This window comes from Oncorhynchus kisutch, linkage group LG1 (assembly GCF_002021735.2).
Source record: "Oncorhynchus kisutch isolate 150728-3 linkage group LG1, Okis_V2, whole genome shotgun sequence".
NCBI lineage: Eukaryota > Metazoa > Chordata > Actinopteri > Salmoniformes > Salmonidae > Oncorhynchus > Oncorhynchus kisutch.
In genome coordinates, this window is record NC_034174.2 from 72,075,124 (window position 1) to 72,097,838 (window position 22,715).

Here is a 22,715-nt window from a genome sequence, read left to right on the forward strand (position 1 = left end):
TGACAGAACACTGACATTCCTGTCTTGCAGGAAATCACGCACATAACGAGCAGTATGACTGGTGGCATTGTCATGCTGGAGGGTCATGTCAGGATGAGCCTGCAGGAAGGTTACCACATAAGGGAGGAGGATGTCTTCCCTGTAACACACAGCGTTGAGATTGCCTGTAGTGACACACCGCCCCAGACCATGACAGACCCTCCACTTCTAAATCGATCCCGCTCCTAAGTACAGGCCTCGGTGTAACACTCATTCCTTCAACGATAAATGCGAATCCGACCATCACCCCTGGTGAGACACAACCGTGACTCGTCAGTGAAGAGCACTTTTTGCCAGTCCTGTCTGGTCCAGCGACGCTGGGATTGTGCCCATAGGCTACGTTGTTGCCGGTGATGTCTGGTGAGGACCTGCCTTACAACAGGCCTACAAGCCCTCAGTCCAGCCTCTCTCAGCCTATTGCGGACAGTCTGAGGACTGATGGAGGGATTGTGCGTTCCTGGTGTTTATTTAAAAAAAAAAATATTTCACCTTTATTTAACCAGGTAAGCTAGTTGAGAACAAGTTCTCATTTACAACTGCGACCTGACCAAGATAAATCAAAGCAGTGCGACACAAACAACACAGAGTTACACATGGAACAAACAAGCGTACAGTCGAAATCCTTGGCCAGGTCGATGAAGACTGCTGCACAGTACTGTCTTTTATAGATGGCGGTAATGATATCGTTTAGTACCTTGAGCGTGGCTGAGGTGCACCTGTGACCAGCTCGGAAACCGGATTGCACAGCGGCGAAGGTATAGTGGGATTCAAAATGGTCAGTGATCTGTTTATTAACTTGGCTTTCGAAGTCTTTAGAAGGGCAGGGCTGGATGGATATAGATCTATAACAGTTTGAGTCTAGAGTGTCACCCCCTTTGAAGAGCGGGATGACCGTGGCAGCTTTCCAATCTTTAGGGATCTCGGACGACACGAAAGAGAGGTTGAACAGACTGGTAATAGGGCTTGCAACAAGGGCGGCGGATAATTTTAGAGGCTCCAGATTGTCTAGGCCAGCTGATTTGTACGAGTCCAGATTTTGTAGCTCTTTCAGAACATCTGCTATCTGGAATTGGGTGAAGGAGAAGCTGGGGAGGCTTGGGCAAGTAGCTGTGGCAAGTAGCTGTGTAACTCTGCAGTTGTTGCCATCCTGTACCTATCCCGCAGGTGTGATCTTCAGATGTGCCGATCCTGTGCAGGTGTTGTTACATATGGTTTGTCACTGCAAGGACGATCAGCTGTCTGTCCTGTCTGCCTGTTGTGCGGTCTTAGGCGTCTCACAGTACGGACATGGCAATTTATCACCCTGACCCCATCTGCAGTCCTCATGCCTCCTTGCAGCAGGCCTAAGGCACATTCATCCAGATGACCAGGGACACTGGGCATGGTGTTTTTCAGAGTCAGTAGAAAGGCCTCTTTTAGTGTCCTAAGTTTTCATAACTGTGACCTTATTTGTAAGCTGTTAGTGTCTTAACGACCGTTCAACAGGTGCATGTTCATTCATTGTTCATGGTTCATTGAACAAGCATGTGTTTAACTTCTTTGATATAGGGGGCGGTCTTTTAATTTTTGGATAAAAAAACGTTCCCGTTTTAAACAAGATATTTTGTCACGAAAAGATGCTCGACTATGCATATAATTGACAGCTTTGGATAGAAAACACTCTGACGTTTCCAAAACTGCAAAGATATTGTCTGTGAGTGCCACAGAACTGATGTAGCTGTCAATTATATGCATAGTAGAACATATTTTCGTGACGAAATATCTTGTTTAAAACGGGAACGTTTTTCATCCAAAAATGTTAATAGCGCCCCTTAAGCAACGGTGTAAAGGGGGATGCAAATAGTCTGATTATCCGTTTAACTAGATGCTCAGGAGTCTTATGGCTTGTGGGTAGAAGCTGTTTAGAAGCCTCTTAGACCTAGACTTGGTGCTCCGGTACCGCTTGCCATGCGGTAGCAGAGAAAACAGTCTATGACTAGGGTGGCTGGAGTCTTTGACAATTTTTAGGGCCTTCCTCTGACACGGCCTAGGACAGAGGTCCTGGATGGCAGGAAGCTTGGCCCCAGTGATGTACTAGGCCGTTCGCGCTACCCTCTGTAGTGCTTTGCGGTCGGAACCTGAGCAGTTACCATACCGGGCAGAGATGCAACCAGCCAGGATACTCTCGATGGTGCAGCTGTAGAACCTTTAGAGAATATGAAGACCCATCTTTTCAGTCTCCTGAGGTGGAATAGGTTTTGTCGTGCCTGCTTCACAACTGTCTTGGTGTGCTTGGACCATGTTAGCTTGTTGGTGATGTGGACACCAAGGAACTTGAAGCTCTCAACCTGCTCCACTACAGCCCCGTCGATGAGAATGGGGGAATGCTCGGCCCTCTCTTTCCTGTAGTCCACCATCAACTCCTTTGTCTTGATCACGTTGAGGGAATGGTTGTTGTCCTTGCACCACACGGCCAGGTCTCTGACCTCCTCCCTATAGGCTGTCTCATTGTTGTCGGTGGTCAGGCCTACCACTGTTGTGTTGTCGACAAACTGAATGATGGTGTTGGAGTCGTGCCTGGCCGTGCAGTCATAAGTGAACAGGGAGTACAGGAGGGGACTGAGCATGCACCCCTGAGGGGCCCCTGTGTTGAGGATCAGTGTGGCGGATGTGTGATTTCCTACCCTTACCACCCATCAGGAAGTCCAGGGTCCAGTTGCAGAGGGAGGTGTTTAGGCCCAGGGTCCTTAGCTTATTGATGAGCTTTGAGGGCACTATGATGTTGAATGCTGAGCTCTAGTCAAAGAATAGCAAAGAATAGCAGTGTGGAGTGCAATAAAATTGCATCATCTGTGGATCTTTTAGTGCGGTATGCAAATTGGAGTGGGTCTAGGGTTTCTGGGATAATGGTGTTGATGTGAGCCTTTCAAAGCACTTCATAGCTACAGACGTGAGTGCTACGGGTCGGTAGTCATTTAGGCAGGTTACCTTAGTCCCTGTGCTCAAGAACACTATGGTGGTCTGCTTAAAACATGTTGGTATTACAGACTTGGACAGGGAGAGTTTGAAAATGTCAGTGAAGACACTTTCCAATTGGTCAGCACCTGCTCGCAGTACACGTCCTGGTAATCCGTCAAGCCCTGCGGTCTTGTGAATGTTGACCTCTTTAAAGGTCTTACTCACATCGGCTGCGGAGAGCGTGATCACACATTCTTCCTGATCAGCTTTTGCTCTCATGCATGTTTCAGTGTTATTTGCCTCGAAGCGAGCATAGAAGTAGTTTAGCTCATCTGGTAGGCTCGTGTCACTGGGCAGCTCTCTGCTGTGCTTCCCTTTGTAGTCTGTAAAGGTTCGCAAGCCCTGCCACATCCGACGAGTGTCAGAGCCGTTGTAGTACGATCAATCTTAGTCCTGTATTGCCTGTTTGATGGTTCGTCAGAGGGCATAGCGGGATTTCTTATAAGCTTCCGGGTTAGCGTCCCGCTCCTTGAAAGCGGTACCTCCTAGCCTTTAGCTCAGTGCAAATGTTGCCTGTAATCCATGGCTTCTAGTTGGGGTATGTACGTATGGTCACTGTGGGGATGACGTCATTGATGCACTTATTGATGAAGCCAATGATTGATGTGATGTACTCCTCAATGTCATCGGAGAATTCCCAGAATATATTCCAGTCTGTGCTAGCAAAACAGTCCTATAGCTTAACAGCCGCTTCATCTGACCACTTTTTTAAAATTGATCAAGTCACTGGTGTTTCCTGCTTAAATTACTGCTTGTCAGCAGGAATCAGGAGGATAGAATTATGGTCAGATTTGCCAAATGGAGGGTGAGGGAGAGCTTTGTATGCGTCTCTGTGTGTGGAGTAAAGGTGGTCCAGAGTTTATTTTTAATTGTAATTTTAATTTATTTTTTCCCCCTCTGGTTGCACATTTAACATGCTGATTAGAAATTTGGTAAGATGTATTTAAGTTTCCATACATTCAAGTCCCCGGCTACTAGGAGCACCGTCTCCTGGTGAGCGTTTTCCTGTTTGCTTATGGCAGAATACAGTTCATTCAATGTGGTCTTAGTGCCAGCCTCAGTCTGTGGTGGTATGTAGACAGCTACAGAAAATACAGATGAAAACTCTCTAGGAAGATAGTGTGGTCTACAGCTTATCATGAGATTTTCTACCTCAAGCTGGCAATAGCTTGAGAATTCCTTAGATATTGTGCACCAGCTGTTATTTACAAAATACATAGTCCACCGCCCCTTCTCTTACCATACGCCGCTGTTCTATCCTGGAGGATAACCAGCTGCATGTTGATAATGTCGTCAATCAGCTACGACTCTGTGAAGCATAAGATATTAGTTTTTAATTAATCTTCCGCGTAGGTCATGTATTTTATTTTTCCAAAGATTGCACGTTTGCTAGCAGAATGGAAGGATGTGGGGATTTATTCGATTGCCTACTAATTCTCAGAAGGCAGTCCAGCCTCTGGCCCCTTTTTCTCCACCTTCTCTTCACACAAATCACGGGGATCTGGGCCTGTTCCTGGGAAAGCAGTATGTCATTCACGTCGAGCTTGTCGGATTCGTTAAAGAAAAAAAAGGATTCTGCCAGTCCGTGGTGAGTAATTTCAGTTCTGATGTCCAGAAGTTATTTTCGGTCATAAGAGATGATAGCGGCAACATTATGTACAAAGTAAGTAAAATAATAAGTTCCAAACAACTCAAACGAACAAAAAACACAATTGGTTGGGAATATGTCAATTAACTCAAATATTCTCTACACACAACAGAATGTCTTTGAACATGTACATTTTTCTAAACCAACTACTGTTGCTGAAATCATTCACTAATTGCATATTATGATAATTCTGACCTTCAATTGATCTATTCATTGGAGGGATAACCTGTTATCCCACACCTAAAAGTGTTTGTTATACACAAATTAATTAAGTTAAAAAACCAGCATTTGAATAGTTCCAATGACTTCAAATTCTGGCATTTGACTATTTTTAACTTTTTGTCTTTGTTTCCTAGGTAAATTATAGATATATTCTACACACATCATTAAAAGGAACCTGCTCCTATGTCCCAGCAACAAAAGGAACGGGCTCGCATGCCTCTTCAGCAGAAGCAACCGTCCACAATGCCTCTGCAGAAGCAACCGTCCACAATGACTCGGCAGAAGCAACCAGCCACAATGCCTCAGCAAGTGTGACGACTGGAGCAAATACCTTAGGTGAAGCAACCAGCTCTCGTGCCTCTGCATTAGAAGCAACCAGACACAATGACTCGCCAGATGCAACCGTCCAAAAATTCCATCAGAAATCACCTCCTTGACTCGCATTACAAATACCTGGACAGCAAGATTTAAACCAGCCTGGTTAAAACTACACCTTGGCATCACATCTTTGTATTATTAGCCTGTCATGTTCAGTCATATAACCAGACTATACCTACAGACAGTTAATGTACTGGCACATGCCTATTTTGATATCTATTTCCCATACTTCTGTCTTTCTCTTTGCCTCTCACTCTCACTCTCATACAGACAGCAGTGGGTCTGTACCAGTCAGAGCTGAAGGGGTGACATCCTGCTCTTCATCAACAGTGGGAGTGGTGACTATGAAGTGCTCAAGGACCGGCTAGGTCAGGAGCTCTGGCCCCAGAATTTGTTGATAAGTTGAGATCAGGCAAGCAGCTACTGGACCTGAAAAGAGCGACTCACCAAAACCTCTATTATATTGGCTATTTGATTCAGATCTTAAGATAATGTCCCTAATCCACTATTTGGAACAAGTTATTTTGAATCAACTCTTTAATTGCAGCTTGAATTGAATTTGTAAATTGATTCATTGGAGTCAGATGTGTTGCACTGCTTTGTGATCTGAGAAAACCCTTACCAAATGCGGGGTATAAGGAAATGCCCATCAACAAAATTCATATATATATATATTGAACTACTTTTGACATTGGTCTCGTCCCCAAAAAACACTGATTTTAGTTTTAGTTTTGGTTGCAGAACGTTTTGCTACGCTGTGCCCTACTGAACATAACTATGATTTATTTGCCTCAGTTCCTGTTTGGACTTCAGCCTGTTTACCAGCACAATGTAAAATGTCTGGGCATTTACGACAGCGAGTCAGCCATGAAATGGCTCATGCCCGAGGGAGAGATCTCCACTCACTCATAAGAGGCGATCTCAAGTTCTGAGGTGAAAACAAACCTGAGTTCAAATAGCATTGGTTTTCTTTCAAATGCCTTTGAGGGATGATTGAGCCTGCCCGGAGTGACAGATACTTTTTTAGCAGCTCTTAATTGAAAAAGTATTTGAAAGAAACAAATGAATTTTGAACTCATGTCTATGGAGCAGTATACGTTTAAGTGGCTTTGATAATATATAGAAAGCAGCAGTGAACTATACTGAGTTGCCTCTATATAATCTATCTACATTGCTTCTCAAATACTTTTTTCTTAATTTTAGGAGGTGAAGCAGGCACTAGTACCTGATCCTAAAACTGAGTTGTAAAACAAACAAATAAATGAATGTAAATAATAATTGTGTCTGTTTTGGAGTCAGTATTGATTTCTGCCTGAATCTGATGTAGGCTATGTGTGTGCTCTGGTGGGCATGGTGTGTCTTTATGTGAGGACTGCCATCTGCAAGTTGACAACAGCTCAGTGGCTACTCACCACTGAGATGTTGGATCTGATGGTTACAATTGCAACTGACTGAACTCAGTAGACTAATAGGGCCTGGAGGGTCTAACAGAGAAAGAAGAATTGGAATCTGTCTTCAGAAAAAATGACAGTTGAGGATTTCAAATGCAATCGCAAAGAAACAACAAATACAATGGAATGTGATGCAGTATACAATATATATCTGTGTATTTTCATGCAAATGCTACATTTAAGTGCAGACCTGTATTCAAAAACATGTGTATTTCAGTATCTGAGTTATAATATCTGGGTTATAATACAAATTGTATTATTTGACAGTATTTTCAAATACTTATTTAATACATTGGAGTGTAAAATAGTGTGTGATTTGGAGTTTTTCAAACACTTTCCAAGTGTATTTCCAAATACATAACATTTAACTACTTATCTTTTCAAATAAAAGATCAGAATACTTACTTTGAATGTATGTGAAATTAATAGAAATATTTTAAATAGTATTTGAACCCGGTCTGATTTAAGTGACATGCATTTGCCTTCCAGTTACAGTAGGCCAGCCTACAGCAGTGGAAGAGGGGAGTTAGTGCAGATTTCTAGACATTAAGGGCCGTACAATAAAGTACAGAAGGATTGGAGCACTCGGGGTGAATATAAAAGACCAGAATAAAGAACAGATTGTCTGCCTGCTGTGCTGAAAGAAACAGGAGAAGAAAAGGACATTGGAATTTTCAAGGCACAGACTTTGAATCAAGTATAATTATCAGAGATGGAATGCAAGCGGAAACATCAGTCGGAATAGGGAAAACACTTTGGCAGATTTAAGGGGACTGGAGATATATGCATAGCTATCTAAACAGTTGCATTCGAGTTTATGTGTTTGTGGATGTGTACTGCAATCAAAGTTGAGACAACATTGGAAAAAAAGCTTCCACAAAGGAGGGTAGACGGTCAGAGGATGAGGAGATGGGTTGTTGTCTTGTGTTTTATTTCATCCACATGAGGGAGACATTTTATGGAGATAGTGGGCACCTTCGAGCTGATCACTATTGTCAAGTAGGTGACAATTGTTGGTCACCGCCTTTCAAAGTGTTTTGCGTTCTGGGGATAAAACATTTACCACGTGAGTCTATATGTCGACTGCATGAACTTTACAAAAATCTGCAGAATCTCCAAGTTTCTGCAATTGCTCTTCACCAACTTCATCCTGCAGCCATCACCTGTCATGTGGGGGCTCCATTGTCACCCAATCATTATTGTTTTTGTTTAACCCACGCGAACAAGAACATGACTGAAACAGGAACCAATTTGATTGAGGCTCTCTCTCATTTATTGTATAATGTAACATAAGTTATTTCAGTTTGTGAGTGGGTGTTGGAGACATGTTTTTTTGATATTATAAAGGAAACCTTTTATAAACAATGGCAACACTGCCATGGTGATCTGAGCCTTGCTGTTGGAAAAAGACAGTATCCGAATTTCGGTTGTCGCAGATGCACCTCTCCTGACTTTACTTCTTGACTTTGGTCTACAGTCAGCTTTAGCCTTACCACATTTCAGTTTGTGAGTGGGTGTTGGAGACATGTTTTTTTGATATTATAAAGGAAACCTTTTATAAACAATGGCAACACTGCCATGGTGATCTGAGCCTTGCTGTTGGAAAAAGACAGTATCCGAATTTCGGTTGTCGCAGATGCACCTCTCCTGACTTTACTTCTTGACTTTGGTCTACAGTCAGCTTTAGCCTTACCACTCAAACGAGCCCTACTATATGTTTGCCTCTGAAAAATTAAAGACTCAGCTCATCAAAGCATATGTGTGCAGTGTTTGCATAATGTGAGTGTTTAATTGGCATCTGTCTGAATTCAGAATTTGTCCAAGATGTGGCACTATGTGCAACTGAAACATGTTAACCATCTACTGTTACTATGCTGAATGAAACACACGGTTTAAAAGAAGGCATGTGTAAAATAATGGTGCCTAACTGCTCATTTAGCCTCTAATCTTCAAATGAACCAAGTAAATTTTGTACAAGCAATAATTTAAACCGATCAATGAAGTGCCAAGACAAAATGTGTTTCCTACTTTAGAGCAGGGGTGTCAAACTCATTCCATGGAGGGCCTAGTGTCTATAGGTTTTTGTTTAAGACCTAGACAACTACCGTAGGTGAGGGGAGTAATTAGCGGCCTTAATTCAGCAATCAAGTACAAGGAAAAAGCAAAAACCCACAGACACTCGGCCCTCCGTGTAATGAGTTTGAAGCATGCTTTAGAGTAAGGGCTGTCAAACCTGTCAGGAACCTGTCAGGAACTCACTTGAGTTCAACCACACCTGAGTAAATATCCTGAATTCCAAATCAACCCCTAGCCCCTACACCTACCACTTAGTCACTTATGGGCATTTGAAACAATCAGATAGGTTATAGCAATATGGTAATTGCATCACCTTGCATTCTGATAGGCTGGATGCAATTGTTGCCATATTGCTTATACCTATTCAATAATTTCTGATGCACAGAAGTTTAGGCCAGGGTGTAGGTTTTAGGGGTCAATTTGGAATTAGGAATCAAATGTAGTTCAGGGCCTTACAGCTGTCCTTAATTAGCCAATGACATTAGAAGGGTCTGGGATTTGTTTAAAAGGAGCAACCAAAAAAGCCTGCAGATACAGCATAAGGGATATTATGCTAGGGCTTATACCAGCCATTAGTTCTGAATACTGGGGAGCTTTTGAGGTGCAAAATGGCCGTGATGATTGGAATCGCTTTCAGGTAGGTTTTTAAAAGTATTGCTCTAGTTTGTTTCCCTTGTCCTTCAGGTGTTACAGGTAGCTGTGTTTATAACAGACTTTCTTCTTTTTTTTTAAAGAGTTTCTTGGCTTTGTTGCCTGCTAATTGGCGGGATAACCTGTTCTACATCAAGTGAGTTTCTACACATTCATTTCAAGTAACAGTTGTGGTACCAATAACTTCAAAGGCTGGCATTTTACTTTTTCTTTATCTAACCTAGGTGATGGGTATCCTGCACCAGGTTCTGATGCAGCATGGCTCTATACAGGCCCACTTAGGTCTAAAGGATATGGTAATTACAACTCTCCAACAGCTCAATTGCAAGCGCAGCTGACCGAAGAGCAACAGAAACATCTGGCAGCCATTCTGCAAAAGCAACTGGCCCCCATGCCCCAGGCACCTCAGAAAATGTGGTATCCAACTCAAATGCCCCAGAAGCAACCAGTTACTGAACTTCAGCATCAGAAGGAACACGCCTCCATACCCCAGCTACCTCAGCAAGTGTGGTATCCAGTTCAAATTCCTCAGCAGCAAAAGCAACCTGCTACTGGTCCTCAGCAGCAGACGGAACTGACCACCATGCCCCAGAAGCAACCGGCTCCAATGCCTATACCGCAGAAACAACCAACAGCTATGGGTCAGAAAGCATGGTATCCAGCTCAAATGCAGCAGAAGCAACCGGCCACCGTGCACCAGCAACTGTGGCATCCAGCTCAATTGCCCCAGCAGCAAAAGCAACCGGCTACTGAACCTCGGCAGCAGAAGGAACCGGCCTCCATAACCCAGCAACCTCAGCAAGTGTTGCATCCAGCTCAAATGCTGCTGAAGCAACTGACTGCCATGCCCCAGCAAGTGTGGTATCCAGCTAAGACCCAGAAGCAACTGGCCGCTGATCCTCAGGAGCAGATATAACTGACCGCCATGCCCCAGCAACCTCAGCAAGTGTGGTATCCAGCTCAAATGCCCCAGAAGCAACCAACCGCTGAACCTCAGTGGCATCCAGCCAAATTTCCCCAGGAGCAACCCGTCCAAATGCGTCAACTGCAGAAGGAACTGACCGCCATTCCACCACAACTGTGGCAATCCGCTCAAATTCCCCAGCAGCATAAGCAACCGGCTGCCAAGCTTCAGCAATTGTGGCAACTGGCCCCCATTCCCCAGCAGCCTCATGACGTGTGGTATCCAGCTAAAATGGTCCAGAAGCAACAAGCAGCTGCAACTCAGCAGCAGAAGGAACTGACCACCATGCCCCAAGAGTGGCATCCAGCTCAATTTCCCCAGAAGCAACCAGCCCTCATGCTTTTACCGCAGAAGGAACTGACCGCCATACACCAGCAACCTCAGCAAGTGTGGTATCCAGCTAAAATGCCCCAGAACCAACCAACCACTGAACCCCAGCAGCAGAAGCAACCGACCGCCTTGGCCCAGCAAATGGTGTCTCCAGCTCAAAAGCCCCAGCTGCAGAAGCAACCGGCTGCTGAACCTCAGCAGCAGAAGGAACCGGCCACCATGCCCCAACAAGCATGGTATCCAGCTCAAAAGCCCCAGCTGCAGAAGCAACCGGCTGCTGAACCTCAGCAGCAGAAAGAACCGGCCACCATGCCCCAGCAAGCATGGTATCCAGCTCAAAAGCCCCAGCTGCAGAAGCAACCGGCTGCTGAACCTCAGCAGCAGAAAGAACCGGCCACCATGCCCCAGCAAGCATGGTATCCAGCTCAAAAGCCCCAGCTGCAGAAGCAACCGGCCGCTGAACCTCAGCAGCAAATTGAACCGACCGCCATGCCCCAGCTACCTCAGCAAGTGTGGCATCCAATGCACATTCCCCAGCAGCAACAGGAACTGGCCACCATACCCCAGCAAGTGAGGTATCCAGCTCAAATGCCCCAGAAGCATCTGGCCTCCATGCCTCTACCGCAGAAGCAACCAACCGCCATGCCCCAGCAAGAGTGGCATCCAGCTCAAATGCCCCAGCAGCAGAAACAACTGGCCCCAATGCCTCAACCACAGAAGCAACAGGCCACCATGCCCCCGCAAGTATGGCATCCAGCTCAAATGCCTCAGCAGCAAAAGCAACCAGCTACTGAACCTCAGCAGCAAATTGAACCGACCGCCATGCCCCAGCCACCTCAGCAATTGTGGCATCCAGATCAATTTCTCCAGGAGCAGAAGCAACCATTCACTATGCATCTACCGCAGAACGAACTGACCGCCAATCCACCACAACTGTGGCAATCCGCTCAAGTGCCCCAGCAGCATAAGCAACCGGCTGCCATGCTTCAGCAAGTGTGGCATCGGGCACAGAAGCAACCGGCCCCTATGCCCCAGCAGCCTCACGACGTGTGGTATCCAGCTAAAATGGTCCAGAAGCAAGTCGCTGCGGTGACCGCCATGCCGCATACGCATCAGCAAGTATGGCATCCAGCTGAATTTCCCCAGCAGCAGAAGCAACCGGCCTCAACGCCTCTACCGCAGGAGCAACCGACCGCCGTACCCCAGCAAGTGTGGTATCCAGCTCAAATGTCCCAGCAGCGGAAGCAACACACTGCCATGCCACAGCACCAACTGACCCCCATGCCTCAGCAATTATGGCATGTAGCTCAAATGCCCCAGAAGCAACTGGCCCCAATGTCTCAGCAGAATCACTACGAAAGCACTGATGATGGTGCCTCTAGTAGCACTCAGGCCAGCATCGTTGAACAGTCGGGTGTCATCCCAATCTATTCCTACAGTTCCAAATCGCACTACGGGAATGGCAGGACTGTATTCTCCCTAACCCGCTACACTCCTAGGGACGCTATGCCTGTTGACAGTGGAAATGCTCCCAAGGACAGTTTTGTTCGTACTGGTGCACCAAGCGTATATCCATCACTAGTGAAGGATTCTGCAAGGTAATGGTTCACTTTAACCTGCTCTGAACTTTGCTCTCAATTTGAAGTCCTTTGTACTAACCATATATCTTTCAACAGGAAAATGTAATGGATTCATCCTCTAGAAGCTAATGGTGAGAATTGTTTTTGACATTGGTTACTTAACATTCTGTGTTGCTGACACTGCATTTCTTTCTGCTTTTGTTTTGACCAGGAAGTATCTGGTGCTCTTGCTACTCTAGCGTGAGGGAGTACATGAACAGTGCTACTTTCAAAAATGTCTCTGTGAAATAATGGTTCTCATGTCCATTGCTTGCTAATTGAGAACAGGTGGTGTGCAGTCTGTAGTAAAAATGACTGCCCAGTTAATTCTTTGGTTTTCTAGTCTTTTACCTTTGCTACTGGTTGTTCAAAATAAAAGCTTGGGTCTACATTTGTCAAGGGGTGAGTTGTCAGACATTCTTCATATGTTCATACTTTAGATGTAGGCATGCATTGTATACAGTGAGACTGTCTTCAACCTCAGTAAGCTAACATATAGGGAATGGTTTTTAGATGGTCAGACCATGGCTCATTTAGCTACTAGAATTGAGTGACCATTTAGTTTCAAACTTGCATTTGGCCTTATACTATAGCCCATACCACAAATAGCAAAGGGTCAAATCAGTTTAGGAGTCTTCCATATCTAGTTGACTCAAATGTTATTTTGGATGCTTCAACCCCTGTTGGCACATCTACCTCCATACTTTTGTTTGTATGGGTTACCTGTCTTACAATTGTGGGGTCATAGAGGGAAATGTAACTATGTTCGGGAGTCAATTTCCCATAATGGTCAGTTTGTAGGCCAAACCGTTCTGAAGCTATAGATGTTTTTGAGACTGCATTTTTGGGGTGTCTGACCAACACCACCGTAGCTCGGCCCCTGTCCACCGCAGATGCGTAAGGGCGACAGGCGGATGCAGTGGATTGAGACGCAGCCCATTAAAAATGTTCTAGCTTCAACTGGATTTTGATGGGCCTTTTACTTTGACTGCCTCAATACTCTTCACCTGTAGCCCATTCCTCCTAGTCCATTTATTGTACCACAGGCTCCTATGGAATGGATTCGGTGTATTTGATTTCTACAATGCCTGGCACGGTTTAACCGATCAATTAACAAATGTATTCTGTATAGACTGTCTTTAAACATGCACATTTTTCTTTACCAATTAATAATCGAACTGCGTAGTATGAGAATTAGGCCCTTAAATGGATCCATTAAGTTCCAAAGAGGAAGCTGGTAGGCACTAACATGACAGTTTAGCTAGCATAAGATGTCACCCAGGACTTTTGGACTAGACATATTTGCCTGTTGTAGTTGACTCTGTTTGGCCAGACTCATGAACATGAATGAAATTGTATATGCATTGAATTTTCTACAAGAAGTTGCACTTTGCTTTTGGACAATCTCTTGTCTAGCATACGTCAACAGACAACTTCATTTAATTTGTCACAGTATGGAATTTTTGGACACGATCTCAATGTGTGTGCAACCTTTTTGCACAACACATTTCTACCGGACCACTGAGGTTGCACCTGCAAAAGCCCCTGGCAGGAACTTCATTAGCCTGCATTAAAAAGTGCTCTTGATTAAGCTCACCCAGGGCAATGGATAGTTAGATTTCCCTCTATAAAACCATTGAATTGGTCCACGATCCTCTAGACCCAAATTGCTACAGACCTAAATCTATCCTACCCTGCCTATCTAAGGTCTTTGAAAGCCAAGTCAGCAAACAGATTACCGACCATTTCGAATCCCACCGTACCTTCTCCGCTATGCAATCTGTTTTCAGAGCTGGTCATGGGTGCACCTCAGCCATGTTCACTACGCGCTGTGGTTGGTTTCCTCTTCTCTTCCAGGTTTTACAGGTAGCTGTGTTTTAACTGACTAGGATAAAAAACATTTTTAATATTTCTTGGATTTGTTGCCTGTTAATTGGAGAGAGAACCTGCTATCCTCCACCCAAAGGTGTGTTTGTATAGCACAAAATAATTCAGTTAAAATAACACTTTATAGTGCCAATAACTTATTAAATGATGGCATTTTACTATGCTGAATTATCTTGGTTCCTAGGTACTTATCGATATAAAAAGACACCAGCTCCTATTCTAAAGCAACAAAAGGAATCGGCTCCTATGCCCCAGCAAGAAGGCCTCCCCTCCCGAGTGGTGCAGCGGTCTAAGGCACTGCATCGCAGCGCTAGAGGCGTCGCTACAGACCCGGGTTCAATCAGGGCTGTATCACAAATGGCTGTGATCGGGAGTCCCATAGGGCAGCGCGCAATTGCCCCAGCGTCGTCCGGGTTAGGGGAGGGTTTGACCGGTGGGCTTTACAAGTAGCCGGTCACTGTAAATAAGAATTTGTTCTTAACTGACTTGCCTAGTTAAAGAAACTAAACTGTCTCTTGTGTCCCAGCACACAAAAGGAACCGGCTCCCATGCACGCCTCGGCAGAAGCAACCAGCTACAATGTCTCAGCAAGTGTGGTGGCTAGCGCAGATATCTTCGGTGAAGCAACCAGCTGCTGTGCCTCAGCAGCTGAAGCAACCAACTGCCATGCAACAGAAGCCTTAGCAAGTGAGGCATCCAGCCCAAATTCAGCCAGCAGCAGAAGCAACTGGCCCCCATTCCTCAGCAAGTGTGGCATCGTGCTCAAATGCCGCAGAAGCAACTGACTGCCATGCCTCAGCACCAGAAGCAACCAGTTGCATGCCACAGAAGCCTCAGCAAGTGTGGCATCCAGCTCTGACGCAAAAGCAACCTAAGCAACCTCCGCGAGTGTGGTATAAAGCTCCAAATCCCCAGCAACTGTGGCATCTGGCTCAAATGCCGCAGCAGCAGAATCAACGGGCCCCTATTCCCCAACAAGTGTGACATCTGGTTTAAATGCCCCAGCAACAAAAGCAACCGGCCACTGAGACTCGGCGGCAGATGCAACCGACCGCCATGCCTTTGCAAGTGTGGAGTCCAGCTTGAATGCAGCAGAAACAACCGACTGCCATGTCTCAGCAGCAGAAGCAACCGGCCCCCATTCCTCAGCAAGTGTGGCATCCTGCTCAAATGCCGCAGAAGCAACTAGATTACTTGTTGGTTATTACTGCATTGTCGGAACTAGAAGCACAAGCATTTCGCTACACTCGCATTAACATCTGCTAACCATGTGTATGTGACAAATACAATTAGATTTGATTTGGATTTACATAGTGCCAACTAAAGTTTGGTGGAGGAATAATGGTCTGGGGCTGTTTTTGGTGGCTTGGGCAAGACCGCTTTGTTCCAGTGAATGGAAATCTTAACGCTATAGCGTACAGTAACATTCTAGACAATTCTGTGGTTCCAACTGTGGCAACAGTTTGGGGGAAGGCCCTTTGCCGTTTCAGCATGACAATGCCCCTGTGCACAACGCAAGGTCCATACAAAAACAGTTTGGTGTGGAATAATTTGATGGGCCTGCGAAGAGCCGTGACCTCAACCCTATCAAACACCTTTGGGATGAATTGGAACGCCGACTGCGAGCCAGGCCTAATCAATCAACATCAGTTTCTGACCTCATTAATGCTGTTGCGGCTGAATTTTATTTTTTTATTTTACCTTTAACTAGGTAAGTCAACAACAAATTCTTATTTTCAACGACGGCCTAGGAACAGTGGGTTAACTGCCTGTCCAGACTTATTCATCAACCTCAGTCTGAGCCTTAGGGAGAGTACTAAGCTAACATAAAACCTCTTAAGGAGGCTGCGAATTTTCGCAGCTTTTTGTTAAAAATCGCGCTACATTTCAGCGTCCTGCTGCTCATGCCAGGAATATAGTATATGCATATGATAAGTGTGTGTGTATAGAAAACACTCTGAAGTCTCTAAAACTGGTTAAATCGTGTCTGTAACATAACGTGTTTAGGAGTCAAAATCCTTCGAAAAACTGTTCACAAAAAACACAAAAATAATATCCATCCGCCAGTCAATGTATTGTCTAAGGCTGAAAAAAATACATGGGGATCCCCTGTAAACGCCTACAGCTTCCACACGATGTCGCCAGTGCTGTCATTTTGGGGCTGCTTTATCCTTGGTTTGGTGACGTGTAGGCTCTTCCTTTCTTGGGGCTCACCACAGGATGTTATGAAAGTGAAAACATGGAGTATGATTTCAAGACTTGCTGCTATCGAATACAGATCGCCCCGTGATCAATTTAATAGATTATTAACGTTTATTAATACCTAAAGTTGGTTTAGAAAAGTAATTTGAAGTGATTTGTAAAAGTATATAGGCAACTTTTGTAATTTTAAAAAGTGACGTTGCGTCTTGTAAAGGGGCATTTTTCTGGATCAGACCGGTCTTCAGCAAATCACATTTTGGGTATACAATGACGGATTTAATCGGGAAAAAGACCCAATTGTGATGTTTATGTGACATATAGGAGTTCCAAGAAAGAAGCTCGTCAAAGGTAATGTATGTTTTATATTTTATTTCCGCGCCGGCTACCGCAAAATCTGTTGTTTTGTTGACGGTCTGGTATTCGGGGTGTTGCATGCTATCAGATAATAAATAAATAAATAAATAAAGCATTTTACAAATCTGACTTGGTGGCTAGATTCACAACGAGTGTAGCTTTAATTCAATACCTTGTATGTGTGTTTTAATGAAAGTTTGAGTTTTATCGAAAACAATAGGTGGCGCTCTAAAATTTCCGCTGATTTGATCCCGCCACAGGGACCTCGTCCATAAGAAGTTTTAAGGAATTGTTTTAAAGGTTCAACCATGATCAATTAGCTGCATGAATCTTTGGGACACTTTTAGCTATCAACATTTTATCGCAATGTTTTGATAAAATATTGAATTTTGCCTTTGCTACCATAGCCCACAGAAACACATTGAATAACACCTTTTCATTAATGGAGAAGTTTTGTAGTCTATCCATTATCTTGGTGATGGCACATATTTAACCCTTTATGTATGTTGGCACAACTACCTCCATACTTCCATTAGTTTGTATGGGTTACCTTCAGATGAGTACGTGAAACTTGTTGGGGTCGTAGAGCAAAACGGAACCATGTTTGTGAGTCTCCCCTTTCCATAGCGGTCATAATAGTTTGTAGGCCAAACCGTTCAGACGCCACAGACGCTTTCGTGAGAAGATGGAGTTCAGTTATGTCACATGGTCTGACAAACTCAGCTGTAGCTCGGCCCCGTACACCAGATGCGGAAGGGCGACATGGGCAGGCAGATAAAGTGGATTAAGCAGCCCATGCAAAAACCTGATATTTCTAGCTTAAATGTATAGATTTTTGTTGTTGTTTCCCATATTGATTCACATGAGCGTCAATAGATTTTTAACCTATAGCTCATTCTTCCTGCAAGTGCATTAATCGATCCACAGCGTCTTAAAAAGTGGATTCAGTGTACTTTGATCTTTACAATGCCTGGAACGGTTTAAACTATCAATAAACAAAGATATTCCCAAACAGACAACAGAACATCAATAAAGCCTCCTTCACTCATGTTGCCAAACACCCTCGTAAAACTGACTATCCTACCGATCCTTGACTTCAGTGATGTCATTTACAAAATAGCCTCCAACACTCTACTCAGACTGCATCCAATTTGCTATCACAGTGCCATCCGTTTTGTCACCAAAGGCCCATATACTACCAACCACTGCTACCTGTATGCTCTTGTTGGCTGGTCCTCGCTACATATTCGTCGCCAAACCCACTGGCTCCAGGTCATCTATAAGTCTTTGCTAGGTATAGCTCCGCCTTATCTCAACTCACTGGTCACCATAGCAACACCAAACCCTAGCACGCGCTCCAGAAGGTATATTTCACTGGTCAGCCCCAAAACCAACACCTCCTTTGGCCACCTTTCCTTCCAGTTCTCTGCTGCCAATGACTGGAACGAATTGCAAAAGTCACTGAAATTGGAGACTTATGTCTCCCTCACTAACTATAAGCATCGGCAATCAGAGCAGCTTACCGATCGCTGCAGCTGTACACAGCCCATCTGTAAATAGCCCATCCAACCAACTACCTACCTCATCTCCATGTTTGTTTTTGTTTATCTGGTCTTTTGCACACCAGTATTTCAACTTGCACATCCTCATCTGCACATATATCACTCCAGTGTAAATTGCTAAATTGTAATTACTTTGTCACTATTGGCCTATTTATTGTCGTACTTCCTTACTTCATTTGCATACACTGTATAAAGATTTTTCTATTGTATTATTGACTGTACGTTTGTTTATCCCATGTGTATCTGTGTGGTTGCTTTTGCCTCACTGCTTTGCTTTATCTTGGCCAGGTCGCAGTTGTAAATGAGAACTTGTTCTCAACTGGCCTAACTGGTTAAATAATGTCGAAATAAGAACAAGTCCATTTTTCTAAACCAAGTATTGTTGGTGAAATCATCTAACTACATAGTATGAGAACTCAGACCTTAAATGGATCCATTTAAGTTCCAATGATGAAGCCGGCAAGGCACTAGCAGGGAAGCTTAGCTAGCATAATGTGTCACATGGAACTCATTTCACAAACATTGACACAAATTAGCACAATTGCCTGCTGTAGTCGACTGCCTGTTTGGCCAAAGACTCATGACACGGGATGAAATTGTATATGCATTCTTTGTGAGACACAGAGTAGGTGAACGGATGATCTCCACATGTCTGGTTCCCACCATGAAGCATGGAGGACTAGGTGTGATGGTGTGGGGGTGCTTTGCTGGTGACATGGTCTGTGATTTATTTAGAATTCAAGGTACAATGGCTACCACACTATTCTGTAGCTATACGCTATCCCATCTGGTTTGCGCTTAGTGGGACTATCGTTTGTTTTTCAATAGGACAAATGACCCAACACATCGCCAGGCTGTGTAAGGTCTATTTGGCCAAGAAGGAGAGTGATGGAGGGCTGCATCAGATGACCTGGCCTCCACAATCACCCGACCTCAACCCAATTGATATGGTTTGGCATGAGTTGGACCATAGAGTGAAGGAAAAGCAGCCAACAAGTGCTCAGCACATGTTCGAACTCCTTCAAGACTGTTGAAAAAGCATTTCAGATGAAGCTGGTTGAGAGAATGCCAAGAGTGTGCAAAGCTGTCATCAAGGCAAAGTGAGGCTACTTTGAAAAATCTAAAATATATTTTTGCACAACACACTTCTACCGGACGACTGAGGGTGCACCTGCAAAATCCCCTGGCAGGATCTTAGTTAGCATGAAATAAAGGTGCACTTGATTAAGCTCACCCAGTGCACTGGGTAGGTAGAGTTCACTCTTTGAAACCATTGGCTTTGTCCATGAATGCGCAAACCCTTAAGCACACCAGCTGAATGAAATCAAGTGCACCTAATCTCAATTGGGAAATTGGACCAATGGAAATTATGTTCAGTGGCTTGCAGATGTACCTAATTAACCAGCCAGATTAGAAGGGTCTAGGATTCCTTTGTAAGGCGCAGCAAAAAAGACAATCAGATACAATATCAGGGATCTTCTGGTAAGGCTTCTGGCTACCATTAGTTCTGAATAGAGAGGATTTGACGAGAAAAATGGCTGTGGTGCCTCGGTAGTGGAAACAACTGGACACAGTGCCATGCCAGCGGCCACCCATAATGCCTCGGAAGTGGCCACCCACAATGCTTCATCAAGCGTAACGACTGGCCTAAATACCTTAGCTGAAGCAACTGGCCACAATGCTTCATCAAGCGCCATGACTGGCCCAAATGCCTTAGGTGAAGCAGCTGGCCATAGTGCCTCGGCAGCGGAAGCAACTGGCCACAGTGCTGCGCAAGCTGCCACCCAGAATGCCTCTGGAAGTGTGGCAACCGGCCCAAATACCTTAGGTGAAGCAACTGGCCACAATGCTTCATCAAGCGTCACGACTGGCCTAAATACCTTAGCTGAAGCAACTGGCCACAATGCTTCATCAAGTGCCACGACTGGCCCAAATGCCTTAGGTGAAGCAACTGGCCATGGTGCCTCGGTAATGGAAGCAACTGGACACAGTGCCATGCCAGCGGCCACCCATAATGCCTCGGAAGCGGCCACCCACAATGCTTCATCAAGCTTAACGACTGGCCTAAATACCTTAGCTGAAGCAACTGGCCAAAATGCTTCATCAAGCGCCACGACTGGCCCAAATACCTTAGGTGGAGTAACCGGATCCCGTGCCTCAGAAGCAGTCACCCACAATGCCTCAGCAAGTGTCACAACTGGCCCAAATACCTTAGCTGAAGCAACTGGCCACAATGCCTCAGCAAGTGTCACAACTGGCCCAAATACCTTAGCTGAAGCAACTGGCCACAATGCCTCAGCAAGTGTCACAACTGGCCCAAATACCTTAGCTGAAGCAACTGGCCACAATGCTTCATCAAGCGTCACGACTGGCCTAAATACCTTAGCTGAAGCAACTGGCCACAATGCTTCATCAAGTGCCACGACTGGCCCAAATGCCTTAGGTGAAGCAACTGGCCATGGTGCCTCGGTAATGGAAGCAACTGGACACAGTGCCATGCCAGCGGCCACCCATAATGCCTCGGAAGCGGCCACCCACAATGCTTCATCAAGCGTCACGACTGGCCTAAATACCTTAGCTGAAGCAACTGGCCAAAATGCTTCATCAAGTGCCACGACTGGCCCAAATACCTTAGGTGGAGCAACCGGATCCCGTGCCTCAGAAGCAGTCACCCACAATGCCTCAGCAAGTGTCACGACTGGCCCAAATACCTTAGGTGAAGCAACTGGCCATGGTGCCTCGGTAATGGAAGCAACTGGACACAGTGCCATGCCAGCGGCCACCCACAATGCTTCATCAAGCGTCACGACTGGCCTAAATACCTTGGGTGACATATCCGACCCAAGTGCCTCAGCAGAAGCAGCAACCCATAATACCTCAGAAAGTGCCACGACTGGCCCAAATGCCTTACGTGAAGAAGCTGGACACAGTGCCTCGGCAGCGGAAGCAACTGGCCACAGTGCCATGCAAGCGGCCACCCATAATGCTTCATCAAGCGTAACGACTGGCCCAAATACCTTAGGTGAAGAAACCGGCCACGGTACCTCATCAAGTCGGTACCTCATCAAATCTGGTTCAAATTCCTCGGCGGAAGCCACAGGCGCCCTTGCCTCGGCGGAAGCCACAGGCGCCCTTGCCTCGGCGGAAGCCACAGGCGCCCTTGCCTCGGCGGAAGCCACAGGCGCCCTTGCCTCTGCGGAAGCCACAGGCGCCCTTGCCTCTGCGGAAGCCACAGGCGCCCTTGCCTCTGCGGAAGCCACAGGCGCCCTTGCCTCTGCGGAAGCCACAGGCGCCCTTGCCTCTGCGGAAGCCACAGGCGCCTCTGCGGAAGCCACAGGCGCCTCTGCGGAAGCCACAGGCGCCTCTGCGGAAGCCACAGGCGCCTCTGCGGAAGCCACAGGCGCCTCTGCGGAAGCCACAGGCGCCTCTGCGGAAGCCACAGGCGCCTCTGCGGAAGCCACAGGCGCCCTTGCCTCGGCGGAAGCCACAGGCCTTGAACAGGAGAGCCAACTCCTCAAGCAACATGGATTTTAGCAGCAGTGGTGTTTCTCAGGATTTTGGGTCTGATGGTGACAATGAAAGCACCCAATGTCTCAGCTCCAGCAGCGTTCAAGGCAGCATCGTTGAATAGTCAGTTCTCATCCCAATATATTTACAAATCTGTGTATGAGAATGGCAAAAATGTCTACTCCCAAACCTGCCACACCACTGGGGAGGTTATACCCTTTTGATAGCGGAGATACTCTCAAGGACTGTAGTGACGTTGGCATCTCTGAACCAAGCATATCCCCACCTGCTAAAAACTCACAACCTGCTAAAGGAGCCCTGCCACAAGGGAAGTCTACTGGGATGTAATGTGCAACTTTTACACTCACCTGCACTTTGCGTTCTGATTTAGAAATCATTTGTACTAATCATCTATCAACAGAATTGCAATGGTAGATTCATCCTTTAGATGACAAATCCAAGTTGTTGCTGACACTTTCTTTAAGCTTCCACTGTATGCTTTTGCGTCGGCCAGGGAGATGCTGCCGCTCATGCTACCCTGCATTACTTGTAAAACAATAAAATATTGTACCTTAAGTGCTTCCTTGTGTTTTGAAATACTGTGTGTTTAATGTCTACCTTTGGCTAGCTGGTTGAGAACCGTGTTGGTTGCCAGTGCAATTTGTAGTAAAAGGGAATGTTCTATTCTTTTGGATTTGAAATATATAATTTATTTTTTATCTTTGCTGCTGGTTGACAAATCCCAAGATTGGCTCTACGTTAAAGCCACTGACCATCAATATCCCATTTGGGATACTAAAGTATTTTTGTGTTGACATATAAACATCT

General features: G+C 45.4%; 2 protein-coding genes across 6 annotated transcripts; both read left to right on the plus strand.

Moving 5' to 3' along the window:
* Positions 1 to 9,314: 9,314 nt before the first annotated feature.
* On the plus strand, positions 9,315 to 12,777 carry LOC116375272 (putative mediator of RNA polymerase II transcription subunit 26). Of its 3 annotated transcripts, XM_031832060.1 has the most exons (6): positions 9,315 to 9,448; positions 9,546 to 9,598; positions 9,687 to 11,271; positions 11,332 to 12,354; positions 12,433 to 12,467; positions 12,548 to 12,777. In XM_031832060.1, exons 3-5 carry the CDS (start codon positions 10,388 to 10,390, stop codon positions 12,440 to 12,442), a joined length of 1,917 nt encoding a protein of 638 aa, XP_031687920.1. In that variant the 5' UTR covers positions 9,315 to 9,448; positions 9,546 to 9,598; positions 9,687 to 10,387; the 3' UTR covers positions 12,443 to 12,467; positions 12,548 to 12,777. The 3 variants fall into 3 exon arrangements, with proteins under 3 accessions (XP_031687920.1, XP_031687915.1, XP_031687913.1); XM_031832055.1 differs by having other exon boundaries at positions 9,654 to 12,354; XM_031832053.1 differs by having other exon boundaries at positions 9,687 to 12,354.
* Positions 12,778 to 19,829: 7,052 nt separating this feature from the next.
* Positions 19,830 to 22,463, plus strand: LOC116375273 (autotransporter adhesin BpaC-like). Of its 3 annotated transcripts, XM_031832077.1 has the most exons (3): positions 19,830 to 20,586; positions 20,644 to 21,588; positions 21,844 to 22,463. In XM_031832077.1, the coding sequence occupies exons 1-3, from the start codon at positions 19,959 to 19,961 to the stop codon at positions 21,912 to 21,914; spliced, it is 1,644 nt and encodes a 547-aa protein (XP_031687937.1). In that variant the 5' UTR covers positions 19,830 to 19,958; the 3' UTR covers positions 21,915 to 22,463. The 3 variants fall into 3 exon arrangements, with proteins under 3 accessions (XP_031687937.1, XP_031687933.1, XP_031687942.1); XM_031832073.1 differs by having other exon boundaries at positions 19,832 to 21,588; XM_031832082.1 differs by having other exon boundaries at positions 19,834 to 21,507.
* The last annotated feature ends 252 nt before the right edge of the window (positions 22,464 to 22,715 follow it).

Coding starts and splice junctions, on each gene's coding strand:
- LOC116375272 (XM_031832055.1), top strand. CDS start 10,388: ATGCCCCAGCAACCTCAGCAAGTGTGGTATCCAGCTCAAATGCCCCAG.
- LOC116375273 (XM_031832073.1), top strand. CDS start 19,959: ATGCCAGCGGCCACCCATAATGCCTCGGAAGTGGCCACCCACAATGCT. Junction 21,589..21,843: donor TGCCTCTGCGGAAGCCACAG/GCGCCCTTGCCT, acceptor CGGAAGCCACAG/GCGCCCTTGCCTCGGCGGAA.